Source organism: Heptranchias perlo, chromosome 44, assembly GCF_035084215.1.
Source record: "Heptranchias perlo isolate sHepPer1 chromosome 44, sHepPer1.hap1, whole genome shotgun sequence".
In the NCBI taxonomy this organism is placed as follows: Eukaryota; Metazoa; Chordata; class Chondrichthyes; order Hexanchiformes; family Hexanchidae; genus Heptranchias; species Heptranchias perlo.
In genome coordinates, this window is record NC_090368.1 from 1,158,592 (window position 1) to 1,183,912 (window position 25,321).

The 25,321-nt window shown below is 58.7% G+C and overlaps 1 protein-coding gene across 1 annotated transcript; it reads left to right on the plus strand.

Annotated features, from left to right (window-relative positions):
* Nucleotides 1-1,171: 1,171 nt before the first annotated feature.
* Nucleotides 1,172-24,985, plus strand: LOC137306667 (DENN domain-containing protein 4B-like; the record flags this gene model as incomplete). The annotated part of the gene is given in 21 exon segments (XM_067976011.1): nt 1,172-1,415; nt 1,418-1,486; nt 2,004-2,041; nt 2,043-2,108; nt 2,110-2,151; nt 5,681-5,689; nt 5,691-5,744; nt 5,747-5,817; nt 10,147-10,276; nt 10,693-10,899; nt 12,681-12,809; nt 13,885-14,029; nt 14,246-14,943; nt 15,949-16,077; nt 16,257-16,435; nt 17,476-17,647; nt 18,006-18,260; nt 19,346-19,463; nt 20,723-20,882; nt 22,205-22,269; nt 23,872-24,985. Coding segments are annotated over 21 exon segments (3,126 nt in total), but the record flags the coding sequence as incomplete, so codon positions are not given.
* Nucleotides 24,986-25,321: the final 336 nt, after the last annotated feature.

Sequence of the window (25,321 nt, forward strand, 5' to 3'; positions counted from 1 at the left end):
TTGTTGATGTGTCAGAGTGTAACATGAGATCAGTCACACCACCCCCACGATTGGCTCCGAGGCCCTTTTATTGACACCAGGAGACGATCAGAGTCAAACTGGGAAAGAAAAGTGTGGCCCAGCGTGGTACTAAGCTGCACAGATCGGGAGGGTCTCGAGTGACTCAAACAGTGGGCTGTTCTGCCAACCCCAGGGACGCTGAGTGTCCCAGCCGTGTCTCAGTGGGCAGCACTCTCTCCCCTCTCGGAGTCAGAGGCCGTATGTTCGAGCCCCACTCCAGAAACTTGAGCATTAAATCCAGGCCAACACTCCCAGTGCGGTACTGAGGGAGCGCCGCACTGTCGGAGGGTCAGTGCTGAGGGAGCGCCGCACTGTCGGAGGGTCGGTGCTGAGGGAGCGCCGCACTGTCGGAGGGTCGGTGCTGAGGGAGCGCCGCACTGTCGGAGGGTCGGTGCTGAGGGAGCGCCGCACTGTCGGGAGGGTCGGTGCTGAGGGAGCGCCGCACTGTCGGAGGGTCGGTGCTGAGGGGAGCGCCGCACTGTCGGAGGGTCGGTGCTGAGGGAGCGCCGCACTGTCGGAGGGTCGGTGCTGAGGGAGCGCCGCACTGTCGGAGGGTCGGTGCTGAGGGAGCGCCGCACTGTCGGAGGGTCGGTGCTGAGGGAGCGCCGCACTGTCGGAGGGTCGGTGCTGAGGGAGCGCCGCACTGTCGGAGGGTCGGTGCTGAGGGAGCGCCGCACTGTCGGGGGGTCGGTGCTGAGGGAGCGCCACACTGTCGGGGGGTCGGTGCCTGAGGGGAGCGCCGCACTGTCGGGGGGTCGGTGCTGAGGGAGCGCCGCACTGTCGGAGGGTCGGTACTGAGGGAGCGCCGCACTGTTGGAGGTGTCATCTCTCGGATGAGACGTTAAACCGAGGCCCCGTCTGCCCCCCTCAGGTGGACGGGGATGATCCAAGGGCCACTATTGGAAGAGGAGCTGGGATTGTGTTGTGTGTAATTTGGCTGCTGCTTTTCCTACATTAAAACATTGACTTCAAAAAATACTTAATTGGCTGTGAACGTCCTGAGGCGCTATACAAATGCGCAAGCCTTTCATATAGTTGTACCCCACATTGCCCTGGGAGAGCACAGAGTGAGATTTAAACCCGGGGCCCTTCTGCTTTGTGTGGCTGTCTGTGCACTCCCTCTCCCCTCTGTGCCAGGACTGTCCTTCCCTCTCTCCACTTTCTAACGCTGCATCAGACTGCGGTTAAATTGCTGCTTCTCCTCTCCCCAGTGTACAACAGGCCAGCGGAAGAGGCGACCCTGGAGTTCCTCTTAACGGACTACGATTTAATCTACGGGCGCAAGAAACAGCTGGAACTGGAGATCCAGGAGGCCTTCCTGCGTTTCATGGCCAGCACACTGAAGGGGTATCGGTCCCACTGATGCCGATAACTGAGGCCCCCTCCGAGACCACCACCGACTCCAGCTCCCTCTTCAACCTGCAGGGTAAGCAGAGAAATACCCCCAGGGGGAATCGCCCCTCCCAACAGAGCTGCCTGCTGTAATCCCCCGCTTCCCGCTCTCTCCAGAACCCTGCTATTTAACTCCTGCTGCAAGTCTTCAGCCAAATTTCACGTCTCAGATTGTCTCAGTTTCTGTGAAGCTGCTGTCACTCCCCCATTGTGTGAGAAATCCCTTCTACCCCCACCCCCCCGGACTAACCTCTAAGCCCCTCCATCATTGGAGTGACGGACTGCCAGAGGTTTCACTGGTCTGTGGCACCTTGTTGATACAGGACCAAGGCGGATAGACGGAATTAAGGTACATTCCAGCCATGATCTAATTGAATGGCGGAATAGGCTTCGAGGGGCTGAATGGCCTCCTCCTGTCCCTACGAGTAGTATGGGGTCTCTCATTTACCCACTGGGGCTGTTGTGTTTTCACACCAAGGACTCCATCAGCTGGTTACGCTGGGCGTGTGCCAGTAAACGCGAGTAAACCCCCAACACCTCTCCATTCTCAGGGTTCCTGAAAAGCCGCGATCGATCCACTCAGAAGTTCCTACACGTTAATGACCAAGACTCAGCTCTTCACACAGTTTATCGAGGAGTGTTCCTTCGTCAGTGACAAGGCACAGCAGCCTCGAGTTCTTCGATGGATGTGTCGAAAAGGTCAGCTCACTCTGCGATACACGAGACTCCATATCCCCCGCTCTCTTCCCCCCCCCTCGCTCTCTTCCCCCCCCCTCGCTCTCTTTCCCCCCCCCCTCGCTCTCTTTCCCCCCCCCTCGCTCTCTTTCCCCCCCCCCCTCGCTCTCTTCCCCCCCCCCTCGCTCTCTTTCCCCCCCCTCGCTCTCTTTCCCCCCCCCTCGCTCTCTTTCCCCCCCCTCGCTCTCTTTCCCCCCCCTCGCTCTCTTTCCCCCCCCTCGCTCTCTTTCCCCCCCCTCGCTCTCTTTCCCCCCCCTCGCTCTCTTTCCCCCCCCCTCGCTCTCTTTCCCCCCCCCTCGCTCTCTTTCCCCCCCCTCGCTCTCTTTCCCCCCCCCTCGCTCTCTTTCCCCCCCCCTCGCTCTCTTTCCCCCCCCCTCGCTCTCTTTCCCCCCCCCTCGCTCTCTTTCCCCCCCCTCTGCTCTCTTTCCCCCCCCTCGCTCTCTTTCCCCCCCCTCGCTCTCTTTCCCCCCCCTCGCTCTCTTTCCCCCCCCTCGCTCTCTTTCCCCCCCCTCGCTCTCTTTCCCCCCCCTCGCTCTCTTTCCCCCCCCTCGCTCTCTTTCCCCCCCCCCTCGCTCTCTTTCCCCCCCTCGCTCTCTTCCCCCCCCTCGCTCTCTTTCCCCCCCCCTCGCTCTCTTCCCCCCCCTCGCTCTCTTTCCCCCCCCTCGCTCTCTTTCCCCCCCCTCGCTCTCTTTCCCCCCCCTCGCTCTCTTTCCCCCCCCTCGCTCTCTTTCCCCCCCCTCGCTCTCTTTCCCCCCCCTCCGCTCTCTTTCCCCCCCCCTCGCTCTCTTTCCCCCCCCTCGCTCTCTTTCCCCCCCCCTCGCTCTCTTTCCCCCCCCTCGCTCTCTTTCCCCCCCTCGCTCTCTTTCCCCCCCCTCGCTCTCTTTCCCCCCCCTCGCTCTCTTTCCCCCCCTCGCTCTCTTTCCCCCCCCTCGCTCTCTTTCCCCCCCCCTCGCTCTCTTTCCCCCCCCCTCGCTCTCTTTCCCCCCCCCTCGCTCTCTTTCCCCCCCCTCGCTCTCTTTCCCCCCCCTCGCTCTCTTTCCCCCCCCTCGCTCTCTTTCCCCCCCCCTCGCTCTCTTTCCCCCCCCCTCGCTCTCTTTCCCCCCCCTCGCTCTCTTTCCCCCCCCTCGCTCTCTTTCCCCCCCCTCGCTCTCTTTCCCCCCCCTCGCTCTCTTTCCCCCCCCTCGCTCTCTTTCCCCCCCTCGCTCTCTTTCCCCCCCCCTCGCTCTCTTTCCCCCCCCCTCGCTCTCTTTCCCCCCCCTCGCTCTCTTTCCCCCCCCCTCGCTCTCTTTCCCCCCCACTCGCTCTCTTTCCCCCCCTCGCTCTCTTTCCCCCCCCTCGCTCTCTTTCCCCCCCCCTCGCTCTCTTTCCCCCCCCTCGCTCTCTTTCCCCCCCCCTCGCTCTCTTCCCCCCCCCTCGCTCTCTTTCCCCCCCCTCGCTCTCTTTCCCCCCCCCTCGCTCTCTTCCCCCCCCCCCCTCGCTCTCTTCCCCCCCCCCTCGCTCTCTTCCCCCCCCCCCTCGCTCTCTTCCCCCCCCCCCTCGCTCTCTTCCCCCCCCCCCTCGCTCTCTTCCCCCCCCCCTCGCTCTCTTCCCCCCCCCCCTCGCTCTCTTCCCCCCCCCCTCGCTCTCTTTCCCCCCCCCCTCGCTCTCTTTCCCCCCCCCCTCGCTCTCTTTCCCCCCCCCTCGCTCTCTTCTCCCCCCCCCTCGCTCTCTTTCCCCCCCCTCGCTCTCTTTCCCCCCCCTCGCTCTCTTTCCCCCCCCTCGCTCTCTTTCCCCCCCCCTCGCTCTCTTTCCCCCCCCTCGCTCTCTTTCCCCCCCTCGCTCTCTTCCCCCCCCTCGCTCTCTTTCCCCCCCCTCTCTCTTTCCCCCCCCCTCGCTCTCTTTCCCCCCCCCTCCGCTCTTTTCCCCCCCCCCGCCTCTTTTCCCCCCCGCTCGCTCTTTCCCCCCCCTCGCTCTCTTCCCCCCCCCCCCCTCGCTCTCTTCCCCCCCCCCTCGCTCTCCTTCCCCCCCCCCTCGCTTCCTCCTTCCCCCCCCCCACGCTCTCTTCCCCCCCCCCCTCGCTTCTCTTCCCCCCCCCCTCGGCTCTCTTTCCCCCCCCCTCGCTCTCTTCCCCCCCCCTCGCTCTCTTCCCCCCCCCCTCGCTCTCTTCCCCCCCCCCTCGCTCTCTTCCCCCCCCCCTCGCTCTCTTCCCCCCCCCCCTCGCTCTCTTCCCCCCCCCTCGCTCTCTTCCCCCCCCCTCGCTCTCTTCCCCCCCCCTCGCTCTCTTCCCCCCCCCCCTCGCTCTCTTCCCCCCCCCCCTCGCTCTCTTCCCCCCCCCCCCTCGCGCTCTCTTCCCCCCCCCCTCGCTCTCTTCCCCCCCCCCCCTCGCTCTCTTCCCCCCCCCCTCGCTCTCTTCCCCCCCCCCTCCTCTCTTCCCCCCCCCCTCGCTCTCTTCCCCCCCCCCCCTCGCTCTCTTCCCCCCCCCCTCGCTCTCTTCCCCCCCCCCCCTCGCTCTCTTCCCCCCCCCCCTCGCTCTCTTCCCCCCCCCCTCGCTCTCTTCACCTTCTTCCCCCCCCCCTCGCTCTCTTCCCCCCCCCCCCCCCTCGCTCTCTCTTCCCCCCCCCCCTCGACTCTCTTCCCCCCCCCCCCCTCGCTCTCTTCCCTCCCCCCCCCTCGCTCTCTTCCTCCCCCCCCCTCGCTCTCTTCCCCCCCCCCCCCTCGCTCTCTTCCCCCCCCCCTCGCTCTCTTCCCCCCCCCCCCTCGCTCTCTTCCCCCCCCCCCCTCGCTCTCTTCCCCCCCCCCCTCGCTCTCTTCCCCCCCCCCTCGCTCTCTCCTCTTCCCCCCCCCCCTCGCTCTCTTCCCCCCCCCCCTCGCCTCTCTTCCCCCCCCCCTCGCTCTCTTCCCCCCCCCCTCGCTCTCTTTCACCCCCCCCCCTCGCTCTCTTTCACCCCCCCCCCTCGCTCTCTTTCACCCCCCCCCTCGCTCTCTTTCACCCCCCCCCTCGCTCTCTTTCACCCCCCCCCTCGCTCTCTTTCACCCCCCCCCTCGCTCTCTTTCACCCCCCCCCTCGCTCTCTTTCACCCCCCCCCCTCGCTCTCTTCCACCCCCCCCCCTCGCTCTCTTCCACCCCCCCCCTCGCTCTCTTCCACCCCCCCCCTCGCTCTCTTCCACCCCCCCCCTCGCTCTCTTCCACCCCCCCCCTCGCTCTCTTCCACCCCCCCCCCTCGCTCTCTTTCACCCCCCCCCTCGCTCTCTTTCACCCCCCCCCCCCTCGCTCTCTTTCACCCCCCCCTCGCTCTCTTCCCCTCCCCCCCCCGCTCTCTTCTCCCCTCCCCCCCCCAAAGTAATTCACCGTGTGAATCACTCTCAGGCATATCAAATCGGTGCGGCCCTCTATGAAATGGAGGGAAACATTTGGTTTGAATGACGAGCTGCGGTGAAGTGGATTCTGGAGCTGGAGTGAACCATGAGCATTCCCACCCTGGCCTGACCCCAGTTCTTCCCGGTGTCCCTGCAGGTGGACGTGGGAGAAGATGGATGACGTTCGCCTGATTGAGTTGGATGAGTCCCAGCGAAGTGAGCCCACACTGTTTTCATCATGCCACCAGAGGTCCCGCAGACACCTGACGGCAAAGAGCTCCCTCGGTTGTACAGGTACCTCCCCCCTCCTCCCACGCACCCACCATTCCTGGGGGTTCCCATTCGGCCCATTTACTGCCCTCCTCTCCTAAACGTGCTGCTTATGGTTTCTTGGTGGCAGCAGCCCTCTGGTACCTTGCTGCTCTCACCCAGGGTGTCTACTCCTCACCACTATCCAACGACTCCCGCTGGAAACCATCTGTGTCCACATACACGTGTCTGCGTGGTGCGTGTTTCTGTGTGTACACTTCCAGTCAGGACAGGGTTGGGCTTGGCTATGATGCCCCCACAGTTGAATATCCTGTGAACACTCACTGTCTAGGCTTGCTCAGGTGAAGTACCGGAGGGTGGTCGCCTCCCATGGGGATGTACCCAGCAACAATCAGCACCTTCAAGGAGATAGAGGGGCGATTACAGAGAGCTGAGAGCAATAGCCCGAGGACCGAGATACTTTGTATAAACAGCTGGAGTTCTCCTCTCCCCTTTTAGAATTATGCCCTCCATTTTATATTGCCTCTCCTCGTTCTTCCTACCGAAATGTATCACTTTGCATTTTTCTGCGTTAAATTTCATCTGCCACGTGTCCTCCCATGCCACCAGCCTCTCTATATCCTCTTGAAGGCCATCACTATCCTCCTCATTTTTTACTACCCTTCCAAGTTTTGTGTCATCTGCAAGTTTTGAAATTGTGCTCTGTACACCCAAGTCCAAGTCATTAATATATATCAAGAAAAGCAGTGGTCCCAGCATCGACCCCTGGGGAACACCATTGTAACACCTGCCTTCAGTCAGAAAAACAACCTTCCACCACTACTCTGTGTTTCTTGTCTCTTAGCCAATTCTGTATCCATGTTGCTGCTGCCCCCTTCATTCCATGGCTTCAATCATGACGATAATCCTACCATGCGGCACTTTATCAAACGCTTTTGGAAGTCCATACACACCACCACATCAACTCCATTGGCCTCATCTATCCTCTCTGTTACCTCATCAAAAAAATTCTATCTGGTTAGTTAAACACGATTTGCCTTTAACAAATCCGTGCTGGCTTTCCCTAATCAATCCACACTCGTCCAAGTGACTGCTAATTCTGTCTCGGATTATCGTTTCTAAAAGTTTCCCCCACCACCGAGGTTAAACTGACAGGCCCTATAGTTGCTGGGTTTATCCTTGCACCCTTTTTTGAACAAGTATGTAATATTTGCAACTCTCCAATCCTCTGGCATCACCCCCCACCCCCACCCCACTGTATCTACGGATGTTTGGAAGATTTTGGCCAATGCCTCTGCAATTTCCACCCCTTACTTCCCTCAGCAACCTAGGATGCATCCCATTCGGACTGGGTGACTTATCTACTTTAAGTACAGCTAGCCTTTCTAGTACCTCGATCAATTTTTAGCCCATCCAGTATCTCAACCTATATCTTCCTTTTATGGAGACTCTGGCAGCATCTTCTTCCTTGGTAAAGACAGATGCAAAGTGCTCATTTAGTACCTCGGCCTCCACCTCTGCCTTCATGAGTAGATCTCCTTTATGGTCCCTAATCGGCCCCACCCCCTCCTTACTACCCGTTTACTGTTACATGCCTTTAATGTTGGCTGTCAGTCTATTCTCATACTCTCTTTGCCCCTCTTATTTCCTTTTTCACTTCTCCCCTCTGAACTTTCTATATTCTGCCTAGTTCTCGCTTGTGTTATCAACCTGACATCAGTCATACGCCTCTTTTTCCCGTTTCGTCATACTCGCTATCTCTTGTGTCATCCAGGGGCTCTGGCTTTAGTTGCCCTACCTTTCTGCCTCATGGGAATGTGCCTTGACTGTACCCGAACCATCTCTTTAAAGGCCGCCCACTGTTCAATTACAGTTTTGCCTGCCAATCTATGATTCCAATTTACCCGGGCCAGATCTGTTCTTGGCCCTCTTCCAGTTGAGTATTTTTACTTGAGAGTGGCCCATGTCCTTTTCCGTAGCTATTCTAACCTTATGATACTATGATCGCTGTTCCCTAAATGCTCCCTCACTGATACTTGCTCCACTTGGCCCACCTTATTCCCTAGAACCAAGTCCAGCAATGCCTCCTTCCTCATTGGGCCGGAAATGTACTGGTTAAGAAAGTTATCCTGAACACACTTCAAAAATTCCTCCCGCTCTTTGCCCCTTATCCCAGTCTATATTAGGATAGTTGAAGTCCCCGAGTTATCTCTACTCTATGGCTTTTGCACCTCTCTGTAATTTCATTACAGATTTGCTCCTCTATATCCTTCCCACTAGTTGGTGGCCTATAGAATACACCCAGTATTGTAATGGCACCTCTTTTATTTCTTAACTCTAACCAAATAGATTCTGTCCCTGCCCCCTCCAGGACATCCTCTCTCTCCAGTACTGCATTGTTACTTTTATTAAGATATGTCAATGTTTCTGTATATTTCTCTTGTCCTGGCCAATACAGCCCAGACACTGCTTGGGACGGTGAGTGTGTGCATGTGGCCATCTCTGTCGGTGATCTGCATGAGGTACAGCTGGGGTCGCCAACCCTCCAGGAATTGAAGATTAATTTCCTGGATACAGCTGCATGAAATCCCAGGATTTCCCTCACTCCCCGCCTGTTCTTTCATTGTCAGCTGGGGCTCAGTGGGCAGCTCTCTCCCTTGCCCCTAAGTCAGAAGGTCATGGGTTCGAGCCCTACTCCAGAGACTTGAGCACATAATCCAGGCCGACATTCCCACTGCAGTACTGAGGGAGCGCCGCACTGTCGGAGGGTCAGTACTGAGGGAGCGCCGCTCTGTCGGAGGGTCAGTACTGAGGGAGCGGCGCACTGTCGGAGGGTCAGTGCTGAGGGAGCGGCGCACTGTCGGAGGGTCAGTGCTGAGGGAGCGCCGCACTGTCGGAGGGTCAGTGCTGAGGGAGCGCCGCACTGTCGGAGGGTCAGTGCTGAGGGAGCGCCGCACTGTCGGAGGGTCAGTGCTGAGGGAGCGCCGCACTGTCGGAGGGTCAGTACTGAGGGAGCGCCGCACTGTCGGAGGGTCAGTACTGAGGGAGCGCCACACTGTCTGTCGGAGGGTCAGTACTGAGGGAGCGCCGCACGGTCGGAGGGTCAGTACTGAGGGAGCGCCGCTCTGTCGGAGGGTCAGTACTGAGGGAGCGCCACACTGTCTGTCGGAGGGTCAGTACTGAGGGAGCGCCACACTGACTGTCGGAGGGTCAGTACTGAGGGAGCGCCACACTGACTGTCGGAGGGTCAGTACTGAGGGAGCGCCGCACGGTCGGAGGGTCAGTACTGAGGGAGCGCCGCACGGTCGGAGGGTCAGTACTGAGGGAGCGCCGCACGGTCGGAGGGTCAGTACTGAGGGAGCGCCGCACTGTCGGAGGGTCAGTACTGAGGGAGCGCCGCACTGTCAGAGGTGTCGTCTTTCAGATGAGATGTTAAACCGAGGCCCCGTGTGCCCCCTCAGGTGGACGTTAAAGACCCCACGGCCACTATTCAAAGAAGAGCAGGGGAGTTCTCCCCGGTGTCTTGGGCCAATATTTATCCCTCAACCAGTATCACTAAAACAGATTATCTGGTCATTATCACATTGCTGTTTGTGGGATCTTGCTGTGCAAAAATTGGCTGCTGCGTTTCCTACATTACAACAGTGACCACATTTTTTTTTTAAAGTACTTGATTGGCTGTAAAGTGCTTTGGGACGTCCTGACATTGTGAAAGGTGCTAGATAAATGCAAGTCTATTTGTTCTCCTGTCCTGTTAACAGGCCAGCTCTGGAGCAGTCGCTGGCCACCTTGGAGCAATGTTTGAACGGGACCAGTGTCTGTGTGGATTGTGACTGTGGCTCACCTCTCCGCATCGTCCTTTTAATGTGGTCACAATATGTAAGGAGTTTAGAAACCGGCTGCAGTCAGAGCCCATTTCCCAACCTAAACTGGTGCAGAAATGGTGAAATATTCTTTCGATTATCTCTGGGCAGATTTGATTGAGGGGAAGAACCAAGGCCCACATTTCAAATATAAACATGCCGTGTGATTGGCAAATCAAACAGCTGAACTCCAGCTGTTACCCTTGTGTATTAGGCAGAGGGTGCAGCATCGAACCCCAGTGTGTGAGTTTAGTGAGAAGCAGGGTGAGTGTGACCGTGACAACAAGCAGGGTGAGTGTGTGACCGTGACAACAAGCAGGGTGAGTGTGTGACCGTGACAACAAGCAGGGTGAGTGTGTGACCGTGACAACAAGCAGGGTGAGTGTGTGACCGTGACAACAAGCAGGGTGAGTGTGTGACCGTGACAACAAGCAGGGTGAGTGTGTGACCGTGACAACTTACTGGGATGGAATTTTATTTGCCCTTGTAGCTACGACGGGTTTCCGCTGCTCAAGGCCGAGCTTTTTGATAGGCCGCAGGATCTTCTGAAGACCTCGCACTTCCTCAGCCAGCCGAGAAGCAGCGCCCCCAGCAGCCCTGCCCCCAGGAGGACAAAGCAGGTACTGCAGCGGTCACGCGTGTGCGTGCGCGTGTGCGAGCGAGGCGCTGTGTGCGCGTGTTAACCAGTGAGTCCCATAGGATGTGCAGTTGGTCCAATCAGCCCAGTGAGTGGCCTCAGACACACTTTCTTTGGCTAAGATCCCGTGGCATTATTTCAAAGAGCAGGGGAGTTCTCCCCAGTGTCCTGGCCAATATTTACATATTAAAATAGATTATCTGGTCATTATTGTGGGATCTTGCTGTGCGTAAATTGGCTGCCGTGTTTCCTACATTCCAACAGTGACTACACCTCATTGGCTGTGCAGCCCTTTGGGACATTCTATGGTCACTGTATAATTGCAAGTTCTTTCTTTTATTTTGACGTATAACTCGTGATTAACACAGGACCTCACACCCGGGTCCTTTCCACCCACAGGAGATTAAGCTGGCACAGAAAATTGCACAGAGATATTCCGTGGTGCCCGACATGTGGGCCAAGTGCCTCCTGGGCCATTGTTACGCTCTCTGGTTCATCTATCTCCCGACCCACGTCCGTGCCTCTCAAGCGAAGGTCCGAGCTCTTCAGGCGGCTTACGACGTGCTGAAGAAGATGGAGACGAGGAAGGTGGTCCTGCCAGATGAGGTGGGTGGTGAGAGGCACAGGCCTGCGAGAGGCTATGTCCTGTGTCTGACCCAGTGATCTCAACACTTTGTGCTCGCTGCTGATTGCACAGTTGTTCAGCCCCATTCCCATTTCCCCAGATAATCAAGCAGGCCAAGAATGGTACCAGGGACGAGGGACTCCGGTTATGTGGAGAGACTGGAGAAGCTGGGGTTGTTCTCCTTCGAGCAGAGAAGGTTAAGGGGAGATTTATTGATCATGAGGGGTTTTGATGGAGTAAATAAGGAGAAACTCCAGTGGCAGGAGGGTCGGTAACCAGAGGACAAAAGAACCGGAGGGAGGATGAGAATTTTTTTTAATGCAGCGAGTTGTGATGATCTGGAACGCGCTGCCTGAAAGGGCGGTGGAAGCAGATTCAATAATAACTTTCAAAAGGGAATTGGATAAATACTTGAAGGGGGAATATTTGCAGGGCTATGGGGAGAGAGCAAGGGAGTGGGACTAATTGGATAGATCTTTCAAAGAGCCGGCACAGGCACGATGGGCCGAATGGCCTCCTTCTGTGTTGTAAGATTCAATGATTACGAGCCCACATGCAGCAAGACCTGGACAAGGTCCAGGCTTGGGCTGATAAGTGGCAAGTAACATTCGCACCAGACAATGACCATCTCCAACAAGAGAGAGTTTAACCACCTCCCCTTGACATTCAACGGCATTACCATCGCCGAATCCCCCACCATCAACATCCTGGGGGTCACCATTGACCAGAAACTTAACTGGACCAGCCATATAAATACTGTGGCTACAAGAGCAGGTCAGAGGCTGGGTATTCTGCGGCGAGTGACTCACCTCCTGACTCCCCAAAGCCTTTCCACCATCTACAAGGCACAAGTCAGGAGTGTGATGGAATACTCTCCACTTGCCTGGATGAGTGCAGCTTCAACAACACTCAAGAAGCTCGACACCATCCAGGACAAAGCAGCCCGCTTGATTGGCACCCCATCCACCACCCTAAACATTCACTCCCTTTACCCCCGACACACAGTGGCTGCAGTGTGTACCATCCACAGGATGCACTGGCAGAGTCCAAGGGGGCAGAGGGTGGGGTGAGCGGGACAGGAAGGAGGTTGGTGAGATTAGCCCCCAGTGGGTATACTGAGCAGGATGGACGGCAAGAGGGGAGGACAGGACAGCTGGGGCTGCTGCTGCGATGGGGGGCCCTTTGGAGAATTCAGAGGGCAGCTGTGCGCTGAAGGGTGACTGAAGCCTGGGATAGCAGGAAGAGAGGAAGGAGTGTCCATTTCTCTCTGCCTCTTTCTGCCTGTCTGTCTGCCTCTCTCTGCCTGTCTGTCTGCCCCTGTCTGTCTGCCTCTCTCTGTCTGTCTGCCTCTCTCTGCCTGTCTGTCTGCCTCTCTCTGCCTGTCTGTCTGCCTCTCTCTGCCTGTCTGTCTGCCTCTCTCTGCCTGTCTGTCTGCCTCTCTCTGCCTGTCTGTCTGCCTCTCTCTGCCTGTCTGTCTGCCTCTCTCTGCCTGTCTGTCTGCCTCTCTCTGCCTGTCTGTCTGCCTCTCTCTGCCTGTCTGTCTGCCTCTCTCTGCCTGTCTGTCTGCCTCTCTCTGCCTGTCTGTCTGCCTCTCTCTGCCTGTCTGTCTGCCTCTCTCTGCCTGTCTGTCTGCCTCTCTCTGCCTGTCTGTCTGCCTCTCTCTCTCTCCTCCCCCCCACCCCCACCATCTCATTACCTATTGAGTGCTTTTGATTGATGTTCCATTCTGCCCCTGTATATCCCAGAATCTTGTTTCCTGTAGGTGTGTCACCGTATCCTGATGCAGCTGTGTGGACAGTACGGGGAGCCAGTGCTGGCAGTGCGAGTCCTGCACGAAATGAAGAAGGCCGGAATCATTCCCAACGCAGTGACCTACGGCTACTACAACAAGGTGGGAGGGGGGGGGCATGGGAGGGGGGGGGGGTGCGGGGGGCATGGGAGGGGGGAGGGGGAGCTCTTTTCTTTCCTTCCTGCTGTCTGACTGTTATTTCAAAGAATGAAGCCCTGAGGACCTGTGAAGTCTGTCTCCCCCCCCCCTCCCCGCCCCCCCCTCCCCGCCCCCCCCCCCACCCTGCCTGTTGAGTCCAACCCCCCGTCACCCAGTCTGGCCCTCGCCCCCCCAAACCTGGCCTGTCGTGTCTGGCCCTCGCCCCCCCCCCGGACCTGGCCTGTCGTGTCTGGCCCTCGCCCCCCCCGGACCTGGCCTGTCGTGTCTGGCCCTCGCCCCCCCCCCGGACCTGGCCTGTCGTGTCTGGCCCTCGCCCCCCCCCGGACCTGGCCTGTCGTGTCTGGCCCTCGCCCCCCCCGGACCTGGCCTGTCGTGTCTGGCCCTCGCCCCCCCCGGACCTGGCCTGTCGTGTCTGGCCCTCGCCCCCCCCGGACCTGGCCTGTCGTGTCTGGCCCTCGCCCCCCCCGGACCTGGCCTGTCGTGTCTGGCCCTCGCCCCCCCCGGACCTGGCCTGTCGTGTCTGGCCCTCGCCCCCCCCGGACCTGGCCTGTCGTGTCTGGCCCTCGCCCCCCCCGGACCTGGCCTGTCGTGTCTGGCCCTCGCCCCCCCCCGGACCTGGCCTGTCGTGTCTGGCCCTCGCCCCCCCCGGACCTGGCCTGTCGTGTCTGGCCCTCGCCCCTCGGACCTGGCCTGTCGTTTCTGGCCCTCGCCCCCCGGACCTGGCCTGTCGTGTCTGGCCCCTCGCCCCCCCGAACCTGGCCTGTCGTGTCTGGCCCTCGCCCCCCCCCCCGGACCTGGCCTGTCGTGTCTGGCCCTCGCCCCCCCCCGAACCTGGCCTGTCGTGTCTGGCCCTCGCCCCCCCCCCCGGACCTGGCCTGTCGTGTCTGGCCCTCGCCCCCCCCGGACCTGGCCTGTCGTGTCTGGCCCTCGCCCCCCCCGAACCTGGCCTGTCGTGTCTGGCCCTCGACCCCCCCGGGTTTGCCCGGTGAGTAACCCTTGTTCTCTTCTCTGTCCACAGGCCGTCCTCGAGAGTAAATGGCCGTCCAGTAACCAGGGCGGACGCCTGCGTTGGGCAAAGCTACGCAATGTGATACTCGCGGCAGCTCAGTTCCGCCGGCCGCTGAGGGAACGGCGAATGCAGAGCGTAGCCCGGAGCCTCCTGGGTACGTGCGCTACAGAGAGTCCAGCCTCCCGCACCCTGCCTCCCACGGGGAAAATGATGTCGTACCCCCTAGTCCTCTCAAAACAGAGTGGGGTTTAATTTGGGGACCACTGAAAGCCAAGGACTGTAGGGTGGAGCTTGCTGCCTTGTTACTGTGATATCCGAATGATGAAAGCAGGGCCCTGAGTAACCTCAGCTTCTCCTCTTGAATACACAGAAAGGTCGAAGGAGGAGGCATCCAAAGTGGGGCCTAGGCTGGTGCCCCAGCGACACACTAACTGGGCTGGGAGGAGCAGCAGTATCGAGAGTTGGGACTGCCTGGTTACCCCGCTGGTCAAGAGCAGGAGTGCTAGCTGCACCCGGAGGGAGATCGGCACCACGAGAGAGGAGGGGCCCTCCGACTCGGGCTCGGCCTCCCCCTGCAGGGCAGCGGAACGGAGGAAGTCAGGGAGCCGGGCCTCGTCCACCGAACGGCCTCGCCGGGAGAGGCTGCTCAACGGCCTGCCGAGACCTGGGGAACGCCCCCCGACCCCCGACAGTCACAGCCAGAAACCTGCCAACGGGACCTGCCACCGCCTCCAGCCCGAGGAGCTGTCTCCGGGCGGCATCCAGTGCAGCGAATCGTCAGAGGGGTTCGAGCCCCACCTCACCCCAAGGACGGGCCGGAGGCGGGGCAGGGACTCCGGGAGAGCTCAGCGGCACCAAGAGGGAACCAAGAGGGTCGACGAGAACTGCAACAACATCAAGTCGGTACCTCTGGGCCTCTCGCAGAAATTCCACAACCTGCTGACCTCCTCCTCAAACAGGCGTCCAGTCCACGGGACATTGGGCTCAGGGCGCAGAGGGTCCCTCTCCGACTTAACAGCATCATCCGAGAAACTGGGGGTCCAGTCTGCGAGAGAGAGTGAAGATGAGGTGAGAAACCTTGGCTTTATTTGTGGGCTTTTCAACAGCAGCAACAACTCCCATTTAACACAGTGAAACGACCCAAGGCCCTTCACAGGAGCGTAAATCAGACAAACACTGACACCGAGCAACATCAGGAGATATTAGGACAGGGGAGCAAGAGCTTGGACAAAGAGGGAAGTTTTAGGGAGCGATTTAAAGAAGGAGAGAGAGGCGGAGAGGTTTAGGGAGGGAATTCCAGAGCTTAGGGCCCAGGCAGCTGAAGGCACGGCCGCCAATGGTGGGATGATTAAAATCAGGGATGCGCAAGAGGCCAGAATTGGAGGGTTGTAGGGCTGGAAGAGGTTACAGAGATAGGGAGGGGTGAGGCCTTGGAGGGATTTAAAACCAAGGATGAGAATTTTAAAATGGAGGCGTTGCTGGAAGGGGAGCTGATGTGAGTCCCTGGGCTGGGATTCCAATCTCTGTATTGCACTAACATGGTGCTGCTGCGCCTGGCGCTCCTGTGCCCGCGCCCGGCGCTGCTGCGCCCGGCGCTCCTGTGCCCGCGCCCGGCGCTCCTGCCGCGCCCGGCGCTCCTGCCGCGCCCGGCGCTCCTGCGCCCGCTCCTGCCGCGCCCGGCGCTCCTGCGCCCGCTCCTGCCGCGCCCGGCGCTCCTGCGCCCGCTCCTGCCGCGCCCGGCGCTCCTGCGCCCGCTCCTGCCGCGCCCGGCGCTCCTGCGCCCGCTCCTGCCGCGCCCGGCGCTCCTGCGCCCGCTCCTGCCGCGCCCGGCGCTCCTGCGCCCGCTCCTGCCGCGCCCGGCGCTCCTGCGCCCGCTCCTGCCGCGCCCGGCGCTCCTGCGCCCGCTCCTGCCGCGCCCGGCGCTCCTGCGCCCGCTCCTGCCGCGCCCGGCGCTCCTGCGCCCGCTCCTGCCGCGCCCGGCGCTCCTGCGCCCGCTCCTGCCCCGCCCGCGCGTGCTCCTGCCCCGCCCGGTGCTCCCGCCGTACCCGAGTTAATGAGTTGTGTTGTTTTCAGGACTGGATCTCAATGACTGATCGTGAATCAGCTGACCTCGACTCCTCAAACTCCGACCTCTGGGAAAGCACAGATTCAGACTTGCGATCGAGAACCTCCTCCATGAGCCTTGAAACTGTCACCGTTGAGGTCAGGTGGTTTATTTTGATTGATTTTTTTTCTGTGATTGATACGCCTGCGTCCCTCAGAGGGAGTCGACTCCCCGATCACTGCACCGTGTTGTACCGAGCCTTACCGGCAGGAGGGGCACCGGCTAGCCCATTCCACAGACCTCACCTTGACATTGCCGCTCTCTGTCTCACTGTTAGGTTTTACTGTCGAGCTGTTCGCTGTGCACGAGCTGTGCCTCCCTGGTGTATGACGAGGAGATCATGGCAGGATGGACTGCAGACGACTCCAACCTCAACACCACTTGTCCGTTCTGTGCCCGTTCCTTCGTCCCGCTGCTTAACATCGAGATTTATGAACCACTGCCTCAACAAACAAGGTACAACATCTCTCGCTCTGTCTGTCTGTCCATCTGTCACTCCACCTTGTCTCCCTCTATCTCTATCTCTCATTTTCTCTCCTCCACGACTGTCTCTGTCTCTCCTCTTCGTCTCTGTCTCTCTCCAATTGCTGCAAATCACAGTCCCTCTCTGACTGGGTGTGTGTAGTGAATGATTCTCTCTCTCTCTCTCTCTCTCTCTGGGTGTGTGTAGTGAATGATTCTCTCTCTCTCTCTCTCTCTCTCTCTCTCTCTCTCTGGGTGTGTGTAGTGAATGATTCTCTCTCTCTCTCTCTCTCTCTCTCTCTCTCTCTGGGTGTGTGTAGTGAATGATTCTCTCACTCTCTCTCTCTCTCTCTCTGGGTGTGTGTAGTGAATGATTCTCTCTCTCTCTCTCTCTCTCTCTCTCTCTCTCTCTCTCTGGGTGTGTGTAGTGAATGATTCTCTCTCTCTCTCTCTCTCTCTCTCTGGGTGTGTGTAGTGAATGATTCTCTCTCTCTCTCTCCCTCTCCCTCTCTCTCTCTCTGGGTGTGTGTAGTGAATGATTCTCTCTCTCTCTCTCTGGGTGTGTGTAGTGAATGATTCTCTCTCTCTCTCTCTCTCTCTCTCTCTCTCTCTGGGTGTGTGTAGTGAATGATTCTCTCTCTCTCTCTCTCTCTCTCTCTCTCTCTGGGTGTGTGTAGTGAATGATTCTCTCTCTCTCTCACTCTCTCTCTCTCTCTCTGGGTGTGTGTAGTGAATGATTCTCTCTCTCTCTCTCTCTCTCTCTCTCTTTGGGTGTGTGTAGTGAATGATTCTCTCTCTCTCTCTCTCTCTCTCTCTCTCTCTCTGGGTGTGTGTAGTGAATGATTCTCTCTCTCTCTCTCTCTCTCTCTGGGTGTGTGTAGTGAATGATTCTCTCTCCCTCTCCCTCTCTCTCTGTGACTGGGTGTGTGCGGTGAATGATTCTCTTTCTCTGTGAGGGGGGGGGCATGTGCTCTGAGTGTTGCGAAGCCCCTTCTGGTGATGACAGGGTTATTGGGTCCTGTGTTTGGTTGCAGTTCCCAGGAAGGTTCGGTGAGTGCCACAAGTGTTCAGCTGGGGTCGAGCAATCACCGTGGGAGCACCATCTCCTCTGGCAGTGCCCACTCACCAGTCCTTAGTGACCGCAGCCAGATTCTGAGTGAGGATGATGCTGAGACGGATTACCCGAGCAAATGGAGTCGCATTCTGGTGAGTCCCAACCTGGCTTTCAAAGGATTAACATCTTCTGATTTCTCGTCGGCAAACCAGATATACTCTTTAGCAATATCCTGTTATCCATCTGTTTGGCAGTATCCTGTGTTCCAGATGTTGGTTATTATCCAATAATCCAGATGTTTGGCACTATCTTGTGATCCAAATGTTGGCACTATCATGTATTCCAGATGTTTGCCACTGCCGTGTAATCCAGATGATTGGCAATATTGTGCAATCCAGATGTTGACTGGTGTCAAACACCTGGATTATTGGACCATATCCTGTAATCCAGATGTTGGGTGGTATCCAGTAATCCAGCTGTAATCCTGTTCCTTTTCCCGTTTGATGCTAGAGTTGGTTGGGATTCAGGCACGGCAGGCAGAGACCGGAGCGAGTGACCGTGGCCTACGTGAGTCCCCTGGTCTTGCGGAAGGAGCTGGAGAGTCTGATGGAGAACGAAGGGGATGCGGTGCTGTCACAGGCTAAATTCGTTGACAACCACCCCATAATATTCTGGAACCTGATTTGGTATTTCCACCGTCTGGAACTTTCACATAACCTGCTGCACCTAGTGCTGACATCACAGCACATTAAACAGCCAGCGCAGGTATGTGTCTCGGAGAGGGTGTCGTACGGGCAGATTGAGTGTGTGGGATACTTAACAAACGTACCAACCACGGCGGGACCGAGCCTCGCTGCCCAGGGGCGGGCGGGACCGAGCCTCGCTGCCCAGGGGCGGGCGGGACCGAGCCTCGCTGCCCAGGGGCGGGCGGGACCGAGCCTCGCTGCCAGGGGCGGGCGGGACCGAGCCTCGCTGCCCAGGGGCGGGCGGGACCGAGCCTCGCTGCCCAGGGGCGGGCGGGACCGAGCCTCGCTGCCCAGGGGCGGGCGGGACCGAGCCTCGCTGCCCAGGGGCGGGCGGGACCGAGCCTCGCTGCCCAGGGGCCCATTGCGAGGGGAGGGGAGTCGCCCCGAGGGGAGGAGAGGGCAGGATGGAGTCTGCGAAGAGCGAGTTGCCAGTTTGAGGAGCTGGGAGAGATAGGAGTAGGGGGTGGTGAGATGAGCCTTGATTTGAACAGTGAGGAGGCTGTGTGTCTCTGTCTGTGTGTGTCTCTGTCTGTGTGTGTCTCTGTCTGTGTGTGTCTCTGTCTGTGTGTGTCTCTGTCTGTGTGTGTCTCTGTCTGTGTGTGTCTCTGTCTGTGTGTGTCTCTGTCTGTGTGTGTCTCTGTCTGTGTGTGTCTCTGTCTGTGTGTGTCTCTGTCTGTGTGTGTCTCTGTCTGTGTGTGTCTCTGTCTGTGTGTGTCTCTGTCTGTGTGTCTCTGTCTGTGTGTCTCTGTCTGTGTGTCTCTGTCTGTGTGTCTCTGTCTGTGTGTCTCTGTCTGTGTGTCTCTGTCTGTGTGTGTGTGTGTCTGTGTGTGTGTGTCTGTGTGTGTGTGTGTCTCTGTGTGTGTGTGTGTCTCTGTGTGTGTGTGTGTCTCTGTGTGTGTGTGTGTCTCTGTGTGTGTGTGTCTGTGTGTGTGTGTGTGTGTGTGTCTCTGTGTGTGTGTGTGTGTGTCTCTGTGTGTGTGTGTGTGTGTGTGTCTCTGTCTTGCGGGATGGAGAGGAGAGTTCAGAGGGGCACGGACTGTAGCAGGACTGAATGGAAACCTGTCCGGCAGTTGTAATGTGGAGACTGGTGATTTGTTTTTGCAGGATTCTCCGCTGTGGCTGTTTCACAGTGACATGCTGCTCCGAGTCCGAATCCTATGGGATGTGCTGACCCATGACCCTGAGCAGTGCCCTCCCCTCTACATCCTGTGGAGGATGTTCAGTAAGTTCCAGCCCCTCGGCTCATTTTTCACAATCACAGTTTTTTTGATCAGTCTTGTGAATCTGTATAAAGTGATACAGCAGAAAGAGGCCATTCGGCCCGTCGGGTCTGTGCTGGTGTTTATGCTCCACATGAGTCTCCTTTCTCCCTTCATCTCACCCTATCAGTATGTCCTTCTACTCCTTTCTCCTCCATTTACTTTTCCAGCTTCCCCTTAAATGCATCTCTGTTATTCCCCTCAACTACTCCATGTGGGAGTGAGTTCCACATTCTCACCACTCTCTGGGTAAAGAAGTTTCTCCTGAATTCCCCTATTGGATTTATTAGTGACTCTCTTATATTTATGGCCCCTAGTTCTGGTCTCCCCCACAAGTGGAAACATCTTCTCTCCGTCTCCCCTATCAAACCCTTTCATTATCTTAAAGACCTCTATCAGGTCACCCCTCAGCCTTCTCTTTTCTCATCCGAGTAAATCTGTTTTGCACCTTCTCCAGTGCCCCTATATCCTTTTTATAATATGGAGACCAGAACTGTGCCCAGTACTCCAAAGTATGGTCTAACAAAGGTTCTATACAAGTTTGACATAACTTCCCTGCTTTTCAATTCTATCCCTCTAGAAATGAACCCCTTATACCATCACACTGTATCTCAGATCTCGACAGATGCACCCTGTATGCAGACACACTATTTCAGAAATACAGTTGGACTCCCAGCTAACCACACATTTAAAAGCCCCATTTATCACCCTTTTGGGGGCTGGAGTATATTTTCATGCCCATTGAGTGAAGTCCCTGTAGTTTTGTTAGAATATCTGGACTGGAACCATTCACTATATCTGCCCCCTTTAATGGTCTCTCACATTGTACAGAAGCTGGAACGAGGCTGCCTTCCAGTCTGGCCTCAGCACCTCGAGGTCAGGGAGAGGATCCCACTCCTGATGGCTGCCCACTCACCCCTGCTGGAAAGGGCATGCTTGCGGCCTTCAGACTCCGCTGTGATTCCCCCCCCCCCCCCCCCCCCCATGGTCGAATAACCTGCTAACGCCGCAGGCTCGCACCTGAAGGCAGGCCACGAGGGTGAGGTGCCCGGAGGGTTCCTCGCTTGGGGAACCTCCGCGGACCCCAGCCAGAATCTGGAGAGGGGAACGGTGAGGGGGCCGGCAGGATCCGACTCCCATTCACAGTTGTGGGGGGGCGGGGGTGGGGGAGACTGTCCTTAAAGGTACAGGCTCGGGCTGACTGGTGTGGTGTTTGGTGCAGGTCAGATGCCCAAGCACCGATGGAGGACGGTGAACCAGCCCCTTACGTTGAGCTACCTGGAGGAGGTGGTCCGTTACGTTGGGTTAAGTGAGGTGCACAAAGCCATCAAACTGGTGCTGGACACACGGGGCCACCCGACATCAGAACCTCCGCTACAGAGGTAGGAGGGCGTCAGACAGTGCAATGGGTGAGAGGGTGGGTACTGTCAGCTCTTAGTGTGTGTGTGTGTGTGTGTCCGTCTCCCCGTCTCCCCAATCCCCCCCCGCTGCCTCGCCCCCCCCCTCCCCCGCCTCTCGGTCTCACCCCCCCCTCCCCCGCCTCTCGGTCTCACCCCCCCCCTCCCCCGCCTCTCGGTCTCACCCCCCCCTCCCCCGCCTCTCGGTCTCACCCCCCCCTCCCCCGCCTCTCGGTCTCACCCCCCCCCCTCCCCCGCCTCTCGGTCTCACCCCCCCCCTCCCCCGCCTCTCGGTCTCACCCCCCCCCTCCCCCGCCTCTCGGTCTCACCCCCCCCTCCCCAGCCTCTCGGTCTCACCCCCCCCTCCCCCGCCTCTCGGTCTCACCCCCCCCTCCCCCGCCTCTCGGTCTCACCCCCCCCTCCCCCGCCTCTCGGTCTCACCCCCCCCTCCCCCGCCTCTCGGTCTCAACCCCCCCCCTCCCCCGCCTCTCGGTCTCACCCCCCCCCCTCCCCCGCCTCTCGGTCTCACCCCCCCCCTCCCCCGCCTCTCGGTCTCACCCCCCCCTCCCCCGCCTCTCGGTCTCACCCCCCCCTCCCCCGCCTCTCGGTCTCACCCCCCCCTCCCCCGCCTCTCGGTCTCACCCCCCCCTCCCCCGCCTCTCGGTCTCACCCCCCCCCTCCCCCGCCTCTCGGTCTCACCACCCCCCCTCCCCCGCCTCTCGGTCTCACCACCCCCCCTCCCCCGCCTCTCGGTCTCACCACCCCCCCTCCCCCGCCTCTCGGTCTCACCCCCCCCCTCCCCCGCCTCTCGGTCTCACCCCCCCCCCCTCCCCCGCCTCTCGGTCTCACCCCCCCCCCCTCCCCCGCCTCTCGGTCTCACCCCCCCCCCCTCCCCCGCCTCTCGGTCTCACCCCCCCCCCCTCCCCCGCCTCTCGGTCTCACCCCCCCCCTCCCCCGCCTCTCGGTCTCACCCCCCCCCCCCTCCCCCGCCTCTCGGTCTCACCCCCCCCCCCCTCCCCCGCCTCTCGGTCTCACCCCCCCCCCCTCCCCCGCCTCTCGGTCTCACCCCCCCCCCCCTCCCCCGCCTCTCGGTCTCACCCCCCCCCCCCTCCCCCGCCTCTCGGTCTCACCCCCCCCCCTCCCCCGCCTCTCGGTCTCGCCCCCCCCCCCTCCCCCGCCTCTCGGTCTCGCCCCCCCCCCTCCCCCGCCTCGGCCTTGCCACCACCCCCGGCCCCCTCCAGAATCTGGCCGGAGCTCTCGGACTGACAGCACGTGTTTAACCAGTTCCTCTGTTCTACCTCCTGCAGGAGCCTGTACAGAGAGATCCTCTTCCTGACGATGGCAGCACTCGGGAAGGACAACATGGATATCGGTGAGGCAATGGGACACGTAGAGCGCGCGTTGTAACTATCCCGTACCAGCCGGCTGCACACAGAATGGTTTCCGTTCCCCAGCTGGTATTCCCAGTCTGAGTAACGGCAGCCCTTTGTAAACATGCCCAGATACTGCAGGTCAGAAGTGGATGAAACAGGTCCATCACTGTCAACAAAAGATTCTCTTCCCCTCTCTGATGTTGACTAACTGTTACATACAGAGTAAAGCTCCCTCTACACTGCCCCATCAAACACTCCCAGGGCAGGTACAGCACGGGTTAGATACAGAGTAAAGCTCCCTCTACACTGCCCCATCAAACACTCCCAGGGCAGGTACAGCACGGGTTAGATACAGAGTAAAGCTCCCTCTACACTGCCCCATCAAACACTCCCAGGGCAGGTACAGGGTTGGATACAGAGTAAAGCTCCCTCTACACTGCCCCATCAAACACTCCCAGGGCAGGTACAGCATGGGTTAGATACAGAGTAAAGCTCCCTCTACACTGTCCCATCAATCACTCCCAGGGCAGGTACAGCATGAGTTAGATACAGAGTAAAGCTCCCTCTACACTGTCCCATCAAACACTCCCAGGGCAGGTACAGCACGGGTTAGATACAGAGTAAAGCTCCCTCTACACTGTCCCATCAAACACTCCCAGGGCAGGTACAGCACGGGTTAGATACAGAGTAAAGCTCCCTCTACAATGTCCCATCAAACACTCCCAGGGCAGGTAGCATAGTGGTTATGTTACTGGGCTAGTAATCCAGAGGCCTGGACTAAAATCCAGAGTCATGAGTTCAAATCCCGTCACGGCAGCTGGTGAATTTAAATTCAATTAATTAAATAAAAATCTGGAATTAAAATACTAGTATCAGTAATGATGGCCATGAAACTACCGGATTGTCGTAAAAACCCATCTGGTTCACTAATGTCCTTTAGGGAAGGAAACCTGCCGTCCTTACCCGGTCTGGCCTATATGTGACTCCAGACCCACAGCAATGTGGTTGATTCTTAATTGCCCTCTGAAATGGCCTCACCACCACCTTCTTGAGGGCAATTAGGGATGGGCAATAAATGCTGGCCTCGCCAGCGACGCCCACTCCCGTGAACGAATTTTAAAAAAAGGTACAGGGTTAGATACAGAGTAAAGCTCCCTCTACACTGTCCCATCAAACACTCCCAGGGCAGGTACAGTGACGTTGCCTTTTAGTGTGCCCACTCTCTGCCCCTCTCATACCCACTCCCTCCAGCGTTTTACTGGGCAGGGATTTTACTGTTTGTGAGGGTGCTTTGCACTCACTTGTCTTTAATTTGCTTTGTGGGAATGTTGAGAATTCATCCACAGTGTTCAGAAATAACGCGCTCTCTCTCTCTCTCTCTCTCTCTCTCTCCCTCTCTCCCGCTCCCTCACCCCCCCTCCCCCTCGCTCCCCCACCTCGCTCCCCCCACCTCGCTCCCCCGCCCCCCTCCCCCTCGCTCCCCGGCCCCCCTCCCCCTCGCTCCCCGGCCCCCCTCCCCCTCGCTCCCCGGCCCCCCTCCCCCTCGCTCCCCGGCCCCCCTCCCCCTCGCTCCCTCGCCCCCCGGTTGAATATTCTTACAGGTATATTTGACAAGCGATACCGGAAAGCCTGTACTCGCCTGGCCAGCTCCTGGGGCCAAGAGCAGCTCAAGCAGGACCGTGTCCTCCCTCCGAGTGCCAAGGCCATCGACTGCCGGAAAACCTTTGGGGCACTATTTGAATGCTGATCTCGGGCCAGCACCAACCCAAAGGGTTAGTGTCCAGCCACCAAAAGCCTGCTGCTTGTGGTCTGATGGGAGCAGAGATTGTCTCTCTGAATGTCTTGTGTATATATATATACATATATTTTCCTGTGAGCTTGATGAAAATTGCACTGTGGGTGTTGGGTCTCCCACACACCCTGTAAATATCAGAGTATTTAACACTGGAATGTGGCCAGACTGCAGAATGTGGAATCGGCAGTTGGAACCCTGTAAGATACAAAGCAGATAAGTGGGCTGGACAAAGCTCAGAGGACTATTTTTTACCATTAGGATACGTGATCCAGTCTGAGAGCTTTGTGTGTGTGTGCGCATGTGTGTGTGTGTGTGCCTGCCTGCTTCTGTGTGTGTGTGTGTGTGTGTGTGTGCACCTGCCTGCTTCTCTGTGTGTGTGTGTGTGTGTGTGTGTGTGTGTGCGCCTGCCTGCCTGTGTGTGTGCGCCTGTGTGTGTGTGTGTGTGTGTGTGTGTGCGTGTATCACCATGCACTCTGAGAAACAGGCTGCAGTCTGTGGGTTCACCTCGTTACTAACCCTTCAACAGCCACAGAAGGCGATTTTAGTTTGTGGTTTGTTCTTGTTTGTTTTTAAATTATTTAGTTCATAAGTTCGACAATGTGTCAAAATGCAGTGGTTTGGAGCCTCGAACATCCGGGCTTCAGGAGGTGTGTGTGTGTGTGTGTGACGTGCTTCCTGCTTCCTGCCATCACCCCTGAAAGGCCTGGCTCTAATTTTAAGGTTCTGGCCCTCCTTGATCTGGACTCTCTCCCACCAGAGGAAATATCGAATCCCGTTGTCATTTTAAACACCTGAGCACGTTTCACGTGGATTGTCTGCAGGGCAGCGGGAGAAGGCGGCTCGAGCTGTTGGTGGTGCTCACGCTGCTGGACCAGGGGTCCAGGTGGGATCGCAGCCCCCCCCCCCGGCCCTCTCTGCATCATCCTCCCCTGGGGCTGCTCCCAGCCAGGGCAGCAGTCGGGGGGCTCGGCTCCCCGGGCTATCAGGAGGGTTATCGGATCAGCCGAGGGTCCTGCTGCCTGATCAGTGACTCCTGCCGCCGGGGTTAAGCGGTTGGCTGGGGGCTGAGAGTTAAACAATGAATGGGCAGCGGACTCTGGCTGTTCTCGGTTCACTGCCCCAATTTACCCCCAGCACCTACTGCCCGAGAGGCACCTTGGGAACAACAAGCTTGCCCACTCCCCCACCACGTCTCGGGCCCCTCTTGACCAGCTGGGGGTTGTGCTTTTACAGGGCACCTGTCTCACTGTTAAGTT